Source organism: Myodes glareolus, chromosome 2 (assembly GCF_982192425.1).
Source record: "Myodes glareolus chromosome 2, mMyoGla1.1, whole genome shotgun sequence".
Lineage (NCBI taxonomy): Eukaryota > Metazoa > Chordata > Mammalia > Rodentia > Cricetidae > Myodes > Myodes glareolus.
Window position 1 is genome coordinate 42,385,111 of NC_142027.1, and position 18,172 is coordinate 42,403,282.

General features: G+C 43.1%; 1 protein-coding gene across 3 annotated transcripts in view; it reads left to right on the plus strand.

The window, feature by feature from the left end:
- St3gal6 (ST3 beta-galactoside alpha-2,3-sialyltransferase 6) overlaps window positions 1–18,172 on the plus strand; it is a 60,211-nt gene that overhangs the window by 29,280 nt on the left and 12,759 nt on the right. For all 3 annotated transcript variants that reach the window (XM_048422382.3, XM_048422378.3, XM_048422381.3), the window contains exons 4-6: window positions 7,635–7,709; window positions 10,380–10,483; window positions 12,002–12,065. In XM_048422382.3, coding sequence (XP_048278339.1) covers window positions 7,635–7,709; window positions 10,380–10,483; window positions 12,002–12,065 — 243 coding nt within the window. The remainder of the gene's footprint in view (window positions 1–7,634; window positions 7,710–10,379; window positions 10,484–12,001; window positions 12,066–18,172) is intronic.

Sequence of the window (18,172 nt, forward strand, 5' to 3'; positions counted from 1 at the left end):
AGAGTGCTAGTGATGGCTGGCCAAATATCAGATTCAGCTCCAGGGGTCGGGAGGGTCCCTGTCTCAAAAGATTCAAGGGCAGAGTGACAGAGCAGGACAAAACAACACACACACACACACACACTCACACACAAACATACTCACACACACAAACACATTTACACACTCACACCTACATACATACACACTTGCACACAGTCATACATATACTTACACACTTTCACACACACTCACATCCACAAACACATTTACACACTCACACCTACATACATACATACTTGCACACTCATACATACACTTACACACTCTCACACAGACACACAGACACACAGGCTCACATACAGAGATAGAGACTGAGAAAGAGAGAGAGAGACAGAGATTTTTTTTAATTGAGAAAAACCCTGTTGGATAGACCTATTTCTTTAAAAGATATTTAATGTTAAAGTGTGTGTGTGTGTGTGTGTGTGTGTGTGTGTGTGTGTGTGTGTGTGTGATTATGTGAATGTGTGTGGATACCTGTAGGAGCCGGAAGAGGGTGTTGGATCACTGAAGCTGAAGCTGCAGGTGGTTAAGAGTCACCCTCCACATGTCCTGGAAACTGACCTGAGGTCCTCCTCAAGAGTAGTACGAGCTCTTAGTCTCTAAGCCACCCCTCTGGCCTCAATCCATCTCTTATTGACTCCCAAGTAAAGTATTAGTCTTGACTACTTTCAGGATATAACATTTTGTATATATACAATAGCTCATCTTCTTGAATTAATGAAGTGGTGCTTAGACTCAGAATCAGTCGAGTTTCAGGTTGTTACTGCTAACATATACATACCACATCCAGTTCCCTTTATTCAAAAATACCATATGCATTTCAAAATGGCTTTGACATAAAATACTTCTAAAATTTTAAGGCATAATTTTACTGAGTAGGAAATTTATTAAGTGTGCTTTTCACACTTTCCATTTCAGTTCTTTGGCTGCAAATAAAATTTTGGTGACCTTTAAATCCTAAACAGATGTCAGTAGACAATTAAACACAAATAAATCAAATGGTAACTTCCCATCTTAGATAGTGTTTTGTCAGTGTTTCAACAGCAGATCTTAGGTTGTTTCTAACTAAACGAAAGAAGAATCTCATATTTCTGTTTCTGCACTCCCATCTCATCACTGAAGAGTTATTGTAGTGCTTTTTCATGGAATAAAGTTGGCCAGATGCCACTAGAAGAAACCCTAATGCCAGCTGGGTGGTTTGAACCTACAGTTTTAGCCTCTGCACCTGATTTCGGGGCCAGAGAACTTTGAAGTCTCATTCAGCATTCAGTGAAGACGTCTTTCCCTTCTGCTCTGCCACCTTCTAATAATAATAGAAGGGAGAAAAGGCAAAAAGATTGCTAAGCTGCTATTTATAATAGACAGGGTTCTCTAGAAGGACAGAACCCATACAATGTACATATATTATAAAAGGAGGCTTATTAGAATGACTTCCACGAGAGAAGCTGAATAGTCCAATGGCTGTCTGAAACCCGGAGATAGGCTCAGGTCACAGAGGTGGTTCATGCGGCTCAGCCTGAAAGCTTCATCTGTCCCTGTGTCATGATGAAGACTGGGAGGATTTCTTCAAAATTTCTGGGTTTCAGTTCACATTGGAAGATAGAGCAAGTGACGGACAGACACACTCATAAGCAAAGGAGGCAGACAAGCTCCATTGTATTTTCCTCTGAAGGTTTTCTGTCTGGGCTGCCTACCAAAGGGTGCCATCCACTCTGGCGTAGGGGCTTTTCCTAATTAATCATTGCTAGAATTGCCCTCGAGACCCACCCAAAGGTATGCCTCTCAGTTAATTCCACATCTCATGAGATTAGATTATCGACCATTGTACTTTTCTAAGCATCCTGTTTATCACAGAGGAAATGATAAAGGAGATAATAAAAATACGTTGACTTCACCACCATCTTTTGTCACCAGAATTTGAAGAGTGCCCATGCTCAGTTAACTTTACCCAGCTAATGTGGGTGTGCACCCCAGTATTGCTTCCTTTAAAACTGTTTTAGGGGAGCTGGGTACGGAGTCCCTGCATGGCCCTTAGGAATGGACCTGACTGGGGCAGGAAGGGAATAAAAACAAGACAGACAGATGGACATATGAATAGCAATCTGGGCGGGGGGGGGTGGTCTGAGCTGTCTGCTGGAGAAGTCTCAGCATCCTGGAAACTCAGCGTGCTAGTTACTATATAGAGTTGAAGTGAGAGAGCAAGTCATTGCATACAGCTGGAAAAGAAGATAGGGCTGATGGCTGGGTCAAAGGACAGACTCAGCTAATCGCGACAGGAGCAGTCTCTGGAGAGGAGCCGTCTTCAGGCCCTACACACCAGGGACACACCAGGGGAGAAAGCCGTGGTGGACATTTTCTGCCCACACTATCAGCACGCAGGATCAGTTCCCTTAACAAAAGGCTTTGGTGTCCCTCTGAGCCTGAGGCTAGGGGGTCCTCGACACAGCTGTGTCCATGTCAAGTGCACAGTTTCACTCAGGACTTTGTTCATTCAGGACTTCTCGGTTCCCTATACTGGGGAGACAGTTAAAGGGGCAGGGGAGATGATTCGATTGGTAAATATTTTCCATACACGCACAAAGACCTGAGTTTGATCATTGTAGAATGGAGCTGCGGGCAGGCCTGCTTTTCGCCTCACCCAGCTTCCGCACGGCTAGCTTAGTCCCAGAAATAACAACACATAAGTTGTATTCATTTAAATACTGCCTGGCCCATTATCTCTAGAGAATTAGTTACTGGCTAACTCTCACATCTTGATATTAACCCATTTCTAATAATCTGTAGCACCACGAGGTCGTGGCTTACCGGGAGAGATTCAGCATGTCTGACCTGGTGGCTGGCTCCATGGCATCTGCCTCATTGCCCTCTTCCCAGCATTCTGTTCTGTTTACTCCGCCTACCTAATTTTCTGTCCTATCAAAGGGCCAAGGCAGTCTCTTTATTGACCAATGAAAATAACACAATAGACAGATAACCCTCCTCCATCATTTCCCCTTTTTCTGTTTAAACAAAAAAGAAAGGCTTTCATTTTAACATAGTAAAATTACATATAACAAAACAGTTATCAAGCAAGAATTACAGTCACAATATTTATAACTATATCTTTATCATAATAATGGAAAACTATAACTACAACTATCCATTCTTTAACTCCAAAGACTCCAGAAGGATATATTACCTAAGTAAACAAGAAGTAAGCAACTTCCAAAACTCTAGAAATGACAGAGACATCTCGCTGCCTGGACAGTCACCCAAAGTTCCTCTGTATCGTTGGGGCACCCATCTTCAGCCTTCAGACCCATAATATCCAGAGACATTTCCATGAAGCAGGAAATTTCAAAGGCAATTCAGTCACTATCTGCCGTGTCCTGCAGAAAGTCTCGCAGACTCTTTCATGAATCAAGAACCCCGAAAGATCACCTCACCTTTAGGCAAGTTCAGCAGTCCTCTCTCTGCAGGTTCTCTGTGTCCAGTTTATACAACAGTCCAGGCAAGAGCAGTTTCTTGCCCAAAATGGCTATCAAACTCCATAAGGAGCCTCTTCGATGCCCATCTTCCTCTTGAAGTAGATTGGTGCTGCCAGGAGCAGACGTGTCTCATTGTCATGAAAAGTCCTAAGTTATTAAAACATTAAATGCCATGTTCTGTAGTCTTTGAAAGATATGAATGTCTATCTGAAATATATCTATGCACTTCTAGAAAATCAGACTAACATTACTACAAGCTTTACTATTATCGATGATTATCCATTAACAACCTATATTTTCTAATTATACATTACATTTTTAAAATGAACTACACAATCACAATACATCAGTCAAGATCAGAAATATATATACATATAACAAAATTGACCTTAAAATCCATACCAATGAAATTATTCATATCTATATCATATCCCCCTTTAAATGTAAAAGAACATTTATAAACAATATTTGGGAATATGGACGTAGTTATTTCTCTCCAAACTTCTTCCTGCTGTATAGGGGCGCAGTTAATCAGGTCTTTCATGGTATAACCTGTCTGCCAGGTTCATCTCAGTCGGCAGTTGAGTGAAGACATTTTTTGAGGGTGTTCACAGAAACCTTTCAGGAGGGCGTGGTCTATCATACCATATTGGGATAGACGCAATCCACAGGGTCTCATCCTCTGTGAAAACAAAAGAAGAACCTCCTTTCCAAAGTATCATATCCTTAGATCCAAATTCAGAAGTCAAGGTATTTTCAACATATCTATCTTGGATTAGTTCAGCAGCACTTATAAACAAATATCTTTTAGCAGCTGTTGCTCCTTCCTCAGCATTCAAACAATTCAAAGAGAGCATAATAGCATACAGTATCAAGATTTTCTGTGTATTTTTCATCTTTATGCAGCTTTATTTTAACCTCTATTTCTTTTATTTTTCCTTCAACTTTTGGCTTTTTGAGACAGGTTCTCTGTATATATCTTTGTCCTGGAATAACTCTGTAGACCAGGCTGCCCTTGAACTCAGAGATCCCACTGTCTCAGCCTCCCCAGCACTGGGATTAAAGGCGTGTGCTACCACACCTTGAACTCACAGAGATCTGTCTGTCTCTGCCTCCCAGGCATTGGGATTAAAGGTGTGTACCACCACACCCTATTTCTCCCTTTCTTTCTTTTTTATTTTTAATGACTTTAACCTTTAGCTTCCATATATTTTTAACACACTGTAAACTCTTTAGAGGTTTTCTTCATCTTTGAACCTCTCTTTACTGTATCTCTCTCTCTTTTTTGACTACATGAGTCTTTAAGGAGAAGATTAATCCTCTCCTTTAAAGCCGTGGCTTTGACGGCTAGATCCAGTCCATTCCTTAGCTTTCCAGCCTTTTGGCTGAGATACCAGCCAGAGCTGTGTTCTCTGCCACAACTCTATGGCGTTTCATGGTCCTTGCTAGCAAGCAAGTTGCAGCATTCTGCTCACAGACCACACTCAGTCGGACTGCCTGCCTAAAAGAGTCAGAGTTTGCCCTGGCAGGACAGCCCAGAAAGCCAACATTTTAAAACAGCGTGACTTTTTTCCTGCTACTGCTGAAAACCGAAAAGCATGCGTTCAGCTTTTCATCACCACCATTTAAGTATTTCGTTGCAGGACCTCTTAATGAGCTGCAACGTTTTTGCAGCTAAAGCTGAGTCAGGAAGCCTCTCTTAGCTGAGAGCCTTGCTTGCCTCTAGCAAGCAGAGCAGACCTGAGAAATTGCTGCTACCATACCAAGAAAACATGCTTTACTCTATTCTTTCCCAAGCTTTCTCAAGCTTTCTGTGGATTCAGTTATCCACGTGGGCACCATATGTAGAAAGGAGCTGCAGGCAGGCCTGCTTTTCGCCTCACCCAGCTTCCGCACGGCTAGCTTAGTCCCAGAAATAACAACACATAAGTTGTATTCATTTAAATACTGCCTGGCCCATTATCTCTAGAGAATTAGTTACTGGCTAACTCTCACATCTTGATATTAACCCATTTCTAATAATCTGTAGCACCATGAGGTCGTGGCTTACCGGGAGAGACTCAGCATGTCTGACCTGGTGGCTGGCTCCATGGCGTCTGCCTCATTGCCCTCTTCCCAGCATTCTGTTCTGTTTACTCCGCCTACCTAATTTTCTGTCCTATCAAAGGGCCAAGGCAGTCTCTTTATTGACCAATGAAAATAACACAATAGACAGATAACCCTCCTCCATCAGATCATAAACAGCCAGGTGTGGTCGTACAGACTGGGCTAGTGGGCCTAGCCTGATCCATAGCCTCTCAGTGAGAGACTCTGAGACAACAATGCAGATTGGCTCAAATGGGGGCCAGAGTGGTTCTCTGGCCTACCCGAACACACGCAGCACAACACTACCAACAGGAGGCAACTCGGCACTTAAGGCACTTGCCATGCAAGTGAGAGGCCCAGAGTTTGCATCCCCAGAATGCATGGTGGGTGTCAGAGCTCACCTGGAGTCCCAGCTTTGTAAGGGAGAGACAGGAGGTTCCCCAGAGCTAGCTGACTCCCAAGATACCATATTAATGAACTCTGGGCTTGAGTAAGTGACTCTGCCTCAAGAGAGTAAGAGTAATCAAGGGAGATGCTCTTTGTCATCCGTGGGCCTCTGCTCATACATGCACACATGTGGGTATATCTACACATATGTGGTGTGCATGCCATGTATACACATGGAAAGAAAATAAAGAGATGAGTCTTTGTTCTCACAGTCACCTAACGTTGGTCTTCATGATATTCTAAAACAGCTGTTTACGTTCCGTCTCCGTGTTGCTTCTCCATCTCTAACCTTAGAAATGAAGTAATCCAGTTCATCTTGCTCATTGAATCTAGCACAGTGTTTGTGGCTTGCTGTGCTTGTCCACCCTATCTGCGGATCATCCTTATGGATAAACCAAGTGGCCCTTGCCATTGCAGTATTCTCAAAACATATCATTATCTAAGGACTGACATCCTCTTAGTTCAATAGCTTACTAGTTCTAAGTATGGAAGTTTTTGTACTTAAAACAATGAAAATTAGGGCTGGAGAGCCGGCTCAGTGGTTAAGAGCCTCTCTTGCTGTTGCAAAGGACCTGGGTTTGATTCCCAGCATCCACATGGAGGCTCACCACCTCCTTGGGCACCAAACACAAATGTGGTGCACAGATGTACATCGAAAACACTCATAAAATAGTAAAAATAAATGTAAAAAAATTTAAACTGGCCATAGTGTGCCTTTAATCCCAACACTTGAGAGACAGAGACAGGCAGATCTCTGTGAGTTCAAGCCCAGCCTGCTCTACAGAATAAGTTTCAAGACAGCCAGGACTACATAGAGAAACTCTGTTTCAGAAAAAAATAATCATAAAAAAGAAAAAAAACTCCCTGTCTACAAAACCTTTAGTCTATTCAGATTGAGTCTTATTGATAGTAGAAAAATATTAAATTTTTACTTTTTCTCATTAGGTCATTTAATTTTAAAGCATCAATTCTTCATGTAATTGTTGATCAATGAATGAAACGAAGTGATGCTGTTTCCTCTTCCGGCTATTTCCTCCCATCACCCCACCCCCACCCCACACTCCTGCCATTTACTTTCCTAGTTGGGTTTTGTCATGTTCTGTTAAGTCATGGAGAAAATTACTCCATTTAGAAACCACCTGAGTCAAGAACTGAGGACAGCGAGATATGGCTCTCAGCGGTGTGACCTGTGACACTGCCAGAGCCATGGTCTGTTCAAGTTGCTCAGTCGGATGTGTACACTGTTTGCCGTTGCTAGGTGTTCCCACGTATGACTTGGGGATGAAAGCCATGCGCACGTGGACTGTTTGACTTCGAAGGCCATCGAGGACCAAGCTAAACCCTTCCCACAGGTCCCTGGAAATCTCTGTTCCCCCAGTTCCTTAGGACAACATGGCCTTTTCAAACATCAGGGCTGTGTGTGTGTGTGTGTGTGTGTGTGTGTCTGTCTGTCTGTCTGTCTGTCTGTCTGTCTTTGTCCTCTGCTTCCAAGGCTGGTCAGCAGTGGAGTCTAGTGGGTTCCTGGTGTACATGTTTCTCTTTGGGCAGAATTCCTGGTTCTGGTTTCTTACTTCAAGTAATTCTTTTTCCTAGGGTACCACCTATGGATATCAAGAGTAAAAATATCAACACTTGTCCAAAAAAGCCACCTTTCAGCTCTCTTCTGAGGTAAAAAATAGAACAAAAAACTGTGGCCATACAACATGTGCGAATGTGGTCATTTTCACACTATTTACCCTTTCCATGCAAATCTTGGTACATGGTGATACTGCACGCGCGTATAAGGAAGTGTATAAGAAACTCGAATAGCCTGCCTTTGTGCATTCAGCCAGAGCTCTGAGCATGGTTTAAGGAAAGACACTAAAGCTGGTATTCTCTTAACTCAGGTGAGATTGGAGAGGCCTGTATGGATTTGATTAGAAAAAAAGAGAACTGTTCTTTAGTTTTTTTTCTCCTCCCTCCTCTCCTCCCAGTCCCCTCCCCCCACCTTCCCTTTCAATGAGACTTCATCCGGCAACTGATCCGAGCAGATGTAGATTTTATTATTATTACTATTAAAAGTTTCCCCTCATGACTGGGCCATGGTGGTGGTGCATGCCTTTATTCCTAGTACTCGGGAGGCAGAGGTAGGTGAATCTCTGAGTTTGAGGTCAGCCTGGTCTACAGAGCTAATTCTAGGACAGCAACAGCTGGGGTTACACAGAGAAACCCTGTCTCAAAAAAAAAAAAAAAAAAGAAAGAAAGAAAAAAGCCACACACACAAATGATTGATCTACATGTCTTGTGAATAGTGAGTGATCGTTGTGGTTGCTAGGATTTGTAGTCTACCAGTTCACCCTTCCACCTACAAATCTGTCTTCTTCTATACACTGCCACTTCGATAGACGCCTGGGCCACCCACTGCTAGAGAGCAAAACCAGCGCCAAACTCAGTTAGGCATGTTCAATTGTATAACATATTCGTTGAGACCCCTCCCCCAAGGTTATAGTGTTTGTTCAAGACTGCTAAGTGAGCATCTAAGACTGCAAGCAAAGGCACAGGCAGCCATGGATTTATCATTTGCACAGTACACTCTAGGATGCCACTTTCTCCGAGACGAATAAAAGTCAGGAAGCATAGGAAACTCTGCTCAGGAACCTGGGTGGGTGGAGGACTCCCTCCCTCAGAATCAGGCTTCTGTGCGGATTGCAGCTTCGGCTTCTGTGGGCTGGTGGCTCCCTCCCAAAACAGGAGCTTCACCACCCACCCATCCTTACCATAGCAAGCTTTTGTAAGAGCAAGAACCACGGAGCTGCATTGTGATAAAAGTGCTTTTTAATATGATTATCCTACTTATTACAGGTAAAATTAATACTTATAGAGGCTTTTAATATGTCTGAGATATTATGCCAGATAATTATTTCATTTGGAAAGTAAGTGTAAGCAGTGAATAGAGGCTTGGCTAGGAAGACATGTTAGTTAACGGTCTCATTCCCGTCGTATCACCTTAACCAGCTCTGAAGAAGAAAGTCTTTTACCGGAGCCTCACATTAGAGCTCCGTTTCTCCAGGGAGAGGATCTTGAATCTTCTCCCCCAAGCTTGAACTAGTGTCCTGGCACTTCCTTCCCCAGTGTAGGTCCTGAACTTGGGGATCCACACTGATTTAAAAAGGGCTTTTGCAGGGTGGCTGGCTTAAGGCTGCTGTCACAACCAGCGCTGAAGCTAGGCCTCACATTTGGTCAGGGAACGCCACGTTCTTTCCTGTTTCCTCTGCCAAGATGCCAGGTTAGTTCGTAAGGCAGCTCTCACGACCAGGATCAAATGGAAGACCTGCACTCTCACTGGATGGCCATTTCCATTTGACACGCAGCATTGGGAAAGCCCGGCCTCACTCTGGTTCCCTGCTGTCCTTTTAAATATTAGCCAAAGCTGACAGAGGGAGTCAGATCGTGCTCCTGTGGGGTCTACTGCTGAGCAGTAGAACTCAGCAGGTCCTGCCCTATAAATTCCAGTCTTTCTGGTGGGAGAAAATGCCTTAGGAATGGGACCTTTAAGATCATTTCTCTTTCTTTAATAACACAAACACCTCTCCTACTTTATAATGGTCCTCTGAAAATTGATTTGGAGTTAAAATTCATTCAGGCAGTTATTAAGCAGGTGTTGACTAACTGTATTCTGTGCTGGGTACTGTAACGGCTCTTCCTGTCTCTACCAGACATTCCGAGGAGAGGTGTGGGAGTCACAGGGCACTTTTTTTTTTTCTTCTGAGATAGGGTTTCTCTGTAACTTTGGAGCCTGCCCTGGAACTAGCTCTTGTAGACCAGGCTAGCCTCGAACTCACAGCGATCTGCCTGCCTCTGCCTGCCGAGTGTTAGGATTAAAGGCGTGTGTGCCACCACCGCCCAGCTGCACAGGGTACATCTTGAAGACAGAGCATGTAGCAAGAAGAAAGATGTCCACAGTTTTTGTTCTCGAGTAAAGCTTAGTTTAGTGACTTTAGGGCAGAGATGAATTCTCCAGCTACATTTAGCTTTCATTATATCTTTGTGTTTACAGTTGGTACAGTTTGTGCATATGGCACTTTTAAATTTTGGAATAGCTTAGCATCAATCCCTACATAACTTCCTGGGCATCATTGTCTGTATCACTTAGAGGGTGGTTTTACTTACACTGTAACATAATTTTGGTTCCTGTGCCTGAAAATTGCATAGCTCTAACATTTAAGTATTGTCTTAATTATTTAAAAAAAATATTTGCCCAACCTAACTCATCCCCCGTAATAAGTTTCAGTTGTGATCAAAGATGTTTAAAAACATAGCAGACACTTGACATGATCATGCTTTATTATTTCCTTCCAGGTTTCCCCGGTTTTACCCCTTTCTGTGTGCATCTGATTTTGCAAGGATTACTTCTATGTACGGTACCAATAATTTTGTTTTACCCTATGGGGTAAAGTCATCAGGTCAGTCACGGTGTTCTTATCCTGCCTTTTGATTTATGTGGTGTTTGATGCGAGCTGCATGTTTCTGTTTCCAAATAGCTCCCAGGAGATATGATTTGGGGACAGGGTAAAGAGAAAAAAATTAAAGTTTTAAACATAAATACTCTTTTAGAGGCAGTGTAGCGGCAAAAATGTTTTGGATGTTTTGTTGTTTTGTTTTGTTTTGTTGCTGTTTTTGTGGTAGTGGTGGTGGTACTGGGGAAAATGGATTTCCCTCTGTTCTGTCACAGTGGGACTTAGCTCACATGCTTAAATTTATTATAGTTTAGAATTAGCAGGATAACCTTAAAGGGCAACTTCTTCCCAGCCCCTTCATTTCACCTGTGTGTTCATGTAGACACATGTGCATATACATGTGAACATGTGAAGGTCCTAAGAAGATCTCAGATGTCATTCCTCAGATCCCCCCTCCTTTTTTTGGAGGCAGGCTCCTTCACTGGCCTGGAATTCACCACGTAGGCTAGAGTGACAGACCACCGAGTCTAGGGATCTCTGTCTCCTCGGTCACAGCCTCCCCTGTGCTATGACTGCAAGCATAGGCCACGGTGCTGTTTATGTGGGCTTCAGGGATTGACCTAGGCTCACATATGTGCACACAAGCACTTTGCTGACGGAGACTCCCCAACCCCAGTTCTCCTCTCATCTATTTCATCAGCAAGTTCTAGATCCTTAATATTTTAACTTTACTAGTAGGTTTTTATTTTCATTAAATCTAGAAGGAGTTATTCTGCCTCTTAACAACACAGCAATCTTCCCCCACACTCATTGAGAGCTTTGGGGACTTATGTAGCTTAAAGGTTTAGATTTTGGGGAGGCCTTAAAAAACCAAGTGGTGCCAGTTATAATTTTGTGATATTTTACTTTTTCAACTGATTCTGCTTTAAAATTGTCTCTGTACGTGTGTGTGTGTGTGTGTGTGTGTGTGTGTGTGTGATTTGCAGAAGGCTAGGATGTAGCTTAGTTGATATAGTGCTTGCCTATCATGGTTGAATAAACCAAGTATTGTGGCGCTTGAGAGGTGGAGAGGCTGGAAGATCCGGAGTTTTAAAACCTCCTCAGCTACACAGAAAGTTTGAGGCTAGCTTGGAATATATGAAATCATATATATGTATATATATACATATACATATAAGTATATATATGTGATACACACACGTATGTATGTATGACTAATTGACTTAAATTCACTGAGTTCCATTTTATGGTTCAGAATCATCTGACTGCTAATTTTTATTACTCTTTGTGACTATTTTTACACTGATCCTTACTCTTAGGAAATAACTTCAAGATATTTACTACTTTGAGTGTGCTTTTTGAGTATTGTGATCAAACTGTAGATAAGTTGTCAATTTTCACTGATCATTTCCAACACAGCCATGGTGCTTAGAAAGAGTCTGGGAGCTGGGGAGTTGGGTGACTCGCTGACTCTTGAGAAGATATGGTTAGCCTTCTGTTCATAATGCTGTATTTGTTTTCCAGCGGTATATTTTCGAACTGTCCTTTCAAAGCTGCAGAGTTGTGATCTCTTTGATGAGTTTGACAAGTGAGTTTATTTCTTTCTCTCCGACTTTCAGCTTTATTTAAAGTTACTTAAAGTATTTGCCCTAAGAAATGCAAAGTACTCTGGACGATTCTACTGGATGTGTGTGTTGTTAAAACTCCAGTAGTTATTTCTACTCTCATTCCCCTGGAAGTGAGCAAGTTATGAAATTAATATAGAAGTTGCAGCATTGGCTGGCTCGGTTTTCAGTGTTTCAGTGATGAATAACAGGAGTTTCCACCCGTGGTATTTTTGACCCATGTCCATCATCTCTAATTTGTTTCTATGAAGGAATGAATTCTCCTGTACTGCTAACCAGTGCAGAGCCTCCATCCGCACTGGTTCCCCACACCTTCTGTGCGTATCCCCAGGGCTCCTGACTGTTGACTATTGAACTTTGGAAGCAATTCTGCTCCTTTTTGTTGAGAATTACATTTGAAGGAAGCAGGCAACTTACTGAGGTATCTGTTTTCTATCTACAAATGTTGCTTTGTGTGGAGAAAATCTTCTTGCCAAGATAATCCATAGAAACCCCATTGGATGTCTTGGTAGGCAGCTTACTTTCACAAAGGTGGACATATTTCAAAAAGTTTGAGGATACAGTTTAGAATTTGGACCATGGAGTAGCATAAAGAATGAGATGGTCTGTGGAAATCAATCCTGTATATAAGAAGGGAATGGTAGGATTCTTCTTGTCCGGGAGTGCAGTGGTATTCCTTGAGAACCATGGAAACTATAGTGGACACAGACGTGAACGTGGAGAGGGAAGTCAGAGCACAGAGTTGGATAGGAGTGCTACATTTTATTGAGATCTTTCAGGTCTGCGAAAGACACAGATTGTGGAAATATGGAATATGTATGGTTGGTCTATTGCCACTTGTTATAATTTATAATTCAAAATTATGCCACCTACTGATCAGTTTCAACTTATTGCATATCAAGAAATTGTTTTTTGTTTTGGTTTTTTGAGACAGGGTTGTTTACTCTGTACACCAGGCTGACCTCAAACTCAGAGATCTGCTCGTCTCTGCCTCCTGAGCCCTGAGATTAAAGGCATGTATCACTACCACCCTGTTACCACATATCAAGAGTTTTGAGTTTTGTGCATGTACACATACGTACACACACAGAGAGACATACTTATGCATCTCAAATTTTACATAGTTTTCATTTGTAGAGTTTTGATTTGTGAAGATGGTTGGCTCATATCCTTTAGGTCAGTTTCCTCTAAGTTTTCAAAAGGTAAAAGTAAGGCTGGACAGAGAGACAGCTTGCTCTAGCTGGGAAATGGCAGAGCGAGGATGAGAACTGAGGTGCCTACAACTCCACTGCTTAGATGCCTGTGCAGAGAGCAAGATCAGGGACCTGAAAACAGTTCTGCAAATGTAAATTGTTGTATTTGAGAGTCAGCGAGTAGAAGTTTCATTTTTGTCTCCTTTTACTGTTACTAGACTGTTTGATTCAGCTGCCTTCCTAGATATCTCAGGCAAAGAGAGATCTTCAGCCATTTATCTGTTCTTCTTTACTGACTTGATCGGGCTGTGCCCACTGTTTCCCCTACATTGCTGCTAATCCTTCCACTCCCATCAGGCTATGTCTAATCCATCCACTGCAAACCTTCATCTTCTCCTCTCTGTACTCTTTCTCATTTCCAGAAAAAAAAAACCAACATTTTTGTTGCTGTTTTAAGTATAAATGATTTAAGGTCACATTAGAATGCTTTAAGGTCACATTAGTTTGCTTTAGATAGCTAAATCAAAAGTGTCTAATGCTTTGGTAAATTCCTTTGTGAAGGAAAAAATGTGAAGTATCAGTTAAATTTGTAAGCTGGATACTTTCATCTTTCTCATGTTTTTTTACATGTATGAAGTTTGCAGGCCTGTCCTAGCAGTTCTGTGGTCATCAGGGCCAAGGCTTCTTTGTGTTGGACACTGCTGTTGCTCAGTACATGGCTTATTCCTTAGGGTTCAACGTGAAAGCTGGAGTCCAAGCTATTATGTCTCCATTCCTACCAGAAGGGAGGAGGAATGGGCAAAGGGCATGAACCCTTTCTTGAGGCTTGCCTTCTGCATATAGACCTCTCAAGAAGCTACACATAATTGTTCATTGTACCTGTTGATGAGCTGGAGCCAGAAGGGCCAACATGGGAGAGCTCTATCTCTTGCCAGCTCCAAATTTAGCAGTTTTAGCTGGAAGCTTGCCTTTTGGAGCCATTATTTATATCACAGGGATTGGCAAGTCTCACAAGCTGGAGCTTTTCAGACTGTCTCCTTCTTCTCTACCCTCAGAATCGATCATTAAATACGCCTTCTCAGCCACTGATGACTCTTGTGGGGTAAACTGAGGCACTGGCCATGGCTGGCTAGAAAGGTGATGGGAGATGTTGCCTGTTGTCTAGTGTAAAATGAAGGGCCTGCTTGTTTGTTGGGGTTTCTGTCCCACCCGGTACCCCACAGCTGGCAAGTCCCAAGTAAATCACACAGAGTCTACGTTAGGTTATAAACTGATTGACCCATTAGCTTAGGCTTCTTATTAGCTCTTATAACTATATTAGCCCATTATTTTTATCTATGTTAGCCATATGGCTTGGTACCTTTTTCAGCTGTCAGTTCACATGTTGCTTCTTTGGTGGTCTGGGCAGGAATGGTGGAGGGAGCTTCCTGCTTCCCAGAATTCTCCTGTTCTCATTGCATTACCTCTACTTCCTGTCTGGTTTTCCCACCTAAACTTCCTGCCTGGCCAATCAGCATTTATTTAAAATGCGATTGACAGATTACAGACAATTCTCCCACACCAGTCTAGGTCATATTGTGCCCACCTAGTAAGCCTGACATCCCGAGTTCAACTTCAGGTACATAGAGTGAAAAGAGAGACCCGAGTGTTCTCTCTCATACTAAATAAGCAAAAGGTAATAATAATTTAAAAAGTATGTCCTGTTAGAAGGGTGGAGGGAAGCATGGTGATAGTCTTTTTAGGAGCTTTCTCCTTTGTTTCTTTGCCCCCCCCCCAAGTGTTTATGTGCCATGGAGGTTCCTGAAGTCAACTGGGATAAATAGCCCAGCCACGCCTCTCTGCACTGCTCCTGTGCTTTCCCTTCTCAATTCACCTAAGCTCGGGGAGCATAACTTCCATGCCCAGTGAGCCTCACTAAAGACGGACATTACAAGAAAACTGCAAGGAACACTTCAAACAAGCCCCAAACCTAAGTTTATGACTTCCTTGTTGTCCCTGTCACTCCCTTGCTCCAGCCTGGTCCTGGCCTCAGGATATTGCAACCTCTCCCATGGAACTTCACCCCTCCCCAGAGAGGAGCCACAGAAGCCTTAGCATGCAGAACTGCAGCTCCCACTTAAAATGCACAAGCTTGCTTCCCCACCCCCACCCACCAGATGAAGACTGCTTTAGTCCCACAGCCTACGTAGTTATACAGTAACTACATATAAATACCTACTAAGGGAAGCACCTGTGTTAAGGCGGTCAGGAGCTAACTGCGCGGTGGGTTGTAGAAGCTGTGTAGCTGCTCGCTGAAGTAGAACCCCTTATGTCGGCTCAGCAGAACTGGGTTGGATTGGTTATGAGAAGAGGCAGGGCTGGAGCCTGCGGTGAGAGTTGGAAAGAACAGAAGCTTGCTAGAAACACTACAAACGTGGTGAAGGTCTGCATCCCGTCCACACTCTGACATTCTGTTGAGTGAAGGGCTGTATACCTCCAAGCCCATGTAGGGTGGAGGAGCTGAGAGCAGAGGAAGTTGTGATCAACAGAGGGTTCATTTGTGGTAAAAAGCACAGGGCAGCCCTACCTATTTCCTACCATCTCTGCACAGATGCTAAGATAAGATACAAGAGCTGAGGCTCCCCTGTCCAAAACAAAACGAAACAAAACAAACAAACAAACAAAAAAACAACAAGACGGACGACGTCAGTGGTTTCTGTACTTCATACAAACTGTGATGAGAGGGTCAGATCATCAAGCCACATTCCTAGAGGCACTGAGGGAGCTTGAGTAGAGAACCTGGCCTCCATCCCTAATTGCACAATCTTTTAGGGTTTGGCTTCAAGAAATATAGATTTCTGACTGAACATGCATTATTAGTCTTGAGTAGCTTTAGGTCAGCAGGTTTGTGGTTCCTATAGGATACCCGCCATGGCTTCACTGAACGTAAAGTGTACAACCCTATGGAGTGCCAATTTATACCCGAAGTTCTTACTGAAGCTTCCTGAATTTAGACTATGTGCAGTCTTAGCATTTTATGGCATGTCTCTGGTTGAGGGGTTGAATAGTGACTCGATGGTGTGAGGGATCCAAGGCAGACTCTCTGTGGTTTTTTTCTGTTTAGGTATAAAGTGGTGGCCTCTACTTTAACCTTATGTCATACAGTATAAATGTATGCTGAAAAAAAGCTGAAAGGAAGAGGCAGATCCTACACCTCTCCTTGGAATGTCTGGTAGAGACAGGAAGAGCCTTTACAGTATCCAGCATAGAATACAGTTAGTCAACACCTGTTTAATAACTGCCTGAATGAATTTTAACTCCAAATCAATTTTCAGAGGACCATTATAAATGTGTTGCTTATACCATTCTCTTTCCAGGGGCAGAATCTTTTCTGAAAGCATCTGACAGACTTCCCTACTATCTGATTAATCATGTGGGATGGGTCACATGGCTGCCCCTAGACCAATCAGTGTGAGGGATAATGAGCTCACCATTGTAGGTTTACAAAAGTAGGCTGCTGGGTTATTGAGAACTTGGCTAGTAGGACCTGCCATAGATTCTTACACTACAGACAGCGTGACATGTTTAATGTATTGCATGTTACCAAGGTAAAAAGAGAACATCACTCAGTAATGAAGACACTTCATCACAGATGGTTTGTAATGGTTGCTACAGTTTACTTTCTGTGTATTGTGTGGGGTAGTGAATCAGCCAGGAGTTGTAGCCCTAAACAGCACTGACTCTTGGTCTTGCCTGATTTCAGGAGAAGCATGGCTTTTATCTGGGGGACGTGAATCCTAGCCCTGCTTCCTCACTAGCTGCTGAGGTCCTACTTTTACAAGTTCTGACACTCAGCAGTTATTTGATTAGTGGATCAGACTCTTGGGGCTCTGTGTATTTCCTTACTTTTTTCCAGGGTAGAGTAACAAATCTGCCTCTCCACACATTTTGGGAGAGTAACGTCCACACACTTAATGTGAGAACCGAACTGATTTTGAAAACCCCTGTAAATGAAGGAGTGGTTTAACTGGAATGACAGGCAAGAAAAAGGACACCACCCTTTCTTCTAGGCACTCAGAATTCACCTCAGCTATTTGTGCACGAAGATGGTGCTAAGTAAATATGATTGATGAGCCAGGTGGTGGTAGTGCACTCCTTTAATCCCAGGAGGCAGAGAGGGACAGGCCGATTTTCTATGTGTTCTAGGCCATCTTTGTCAACAGAGCGAGTTCCAGGACAGTCGAGGCTACACAGAGAAATCCTGTCTCAGAACAAACAAACAAACAAACAAACAGTAAACATGATGAAGTTCCACAATCCCCAGAGGATTCTGGGAATAATCTCTCCTAGCTAAGGTGCCAGGGCAGCCAGAGTCCAAGGTCAAGTGCATCACGGGGAGCTGGAGACATCAGTTCCTGTACAGAACATGAGAACCTGTGTGGGAGAAACGAATTCTCAGAGCAGTGGTTCAGGCCGTTTGTATCATCCTGTACCTGCCAGGGCTGCAGTGGAGCTGTGGCTAAGATGCTACTGGGAACAGGCCATGCTAGCATTACCCTGATTCCCTGTAACCTATGTGAGCATCAGGAAAGTCTATCAGTCTTTGTGGTACCTTTTCCTCTGAGGAAAGATGTGATCTCAGGGATGGGGTTTCCGCTGGATGCCTAGGGAGTTTTTCTTCCTGCAAAGGCCCTTTCTTCCCCGTGCCCTGTAAAGCTGACAAAGATGAGAACAGAAAATAAAATTCCTCCAAGCGTTTGATGCTGAGCTGTGATGCCCAAGAACAGCACTCTGCGGGGGAGCTAGTTGTACAGGACCCTGTAGAAGAGATCTGCCTGAAGCCTGTCTCTTTGGTTCTCTTGGCTGACCGTGTTAGTAAGACCTGTGGGAAATCCAGG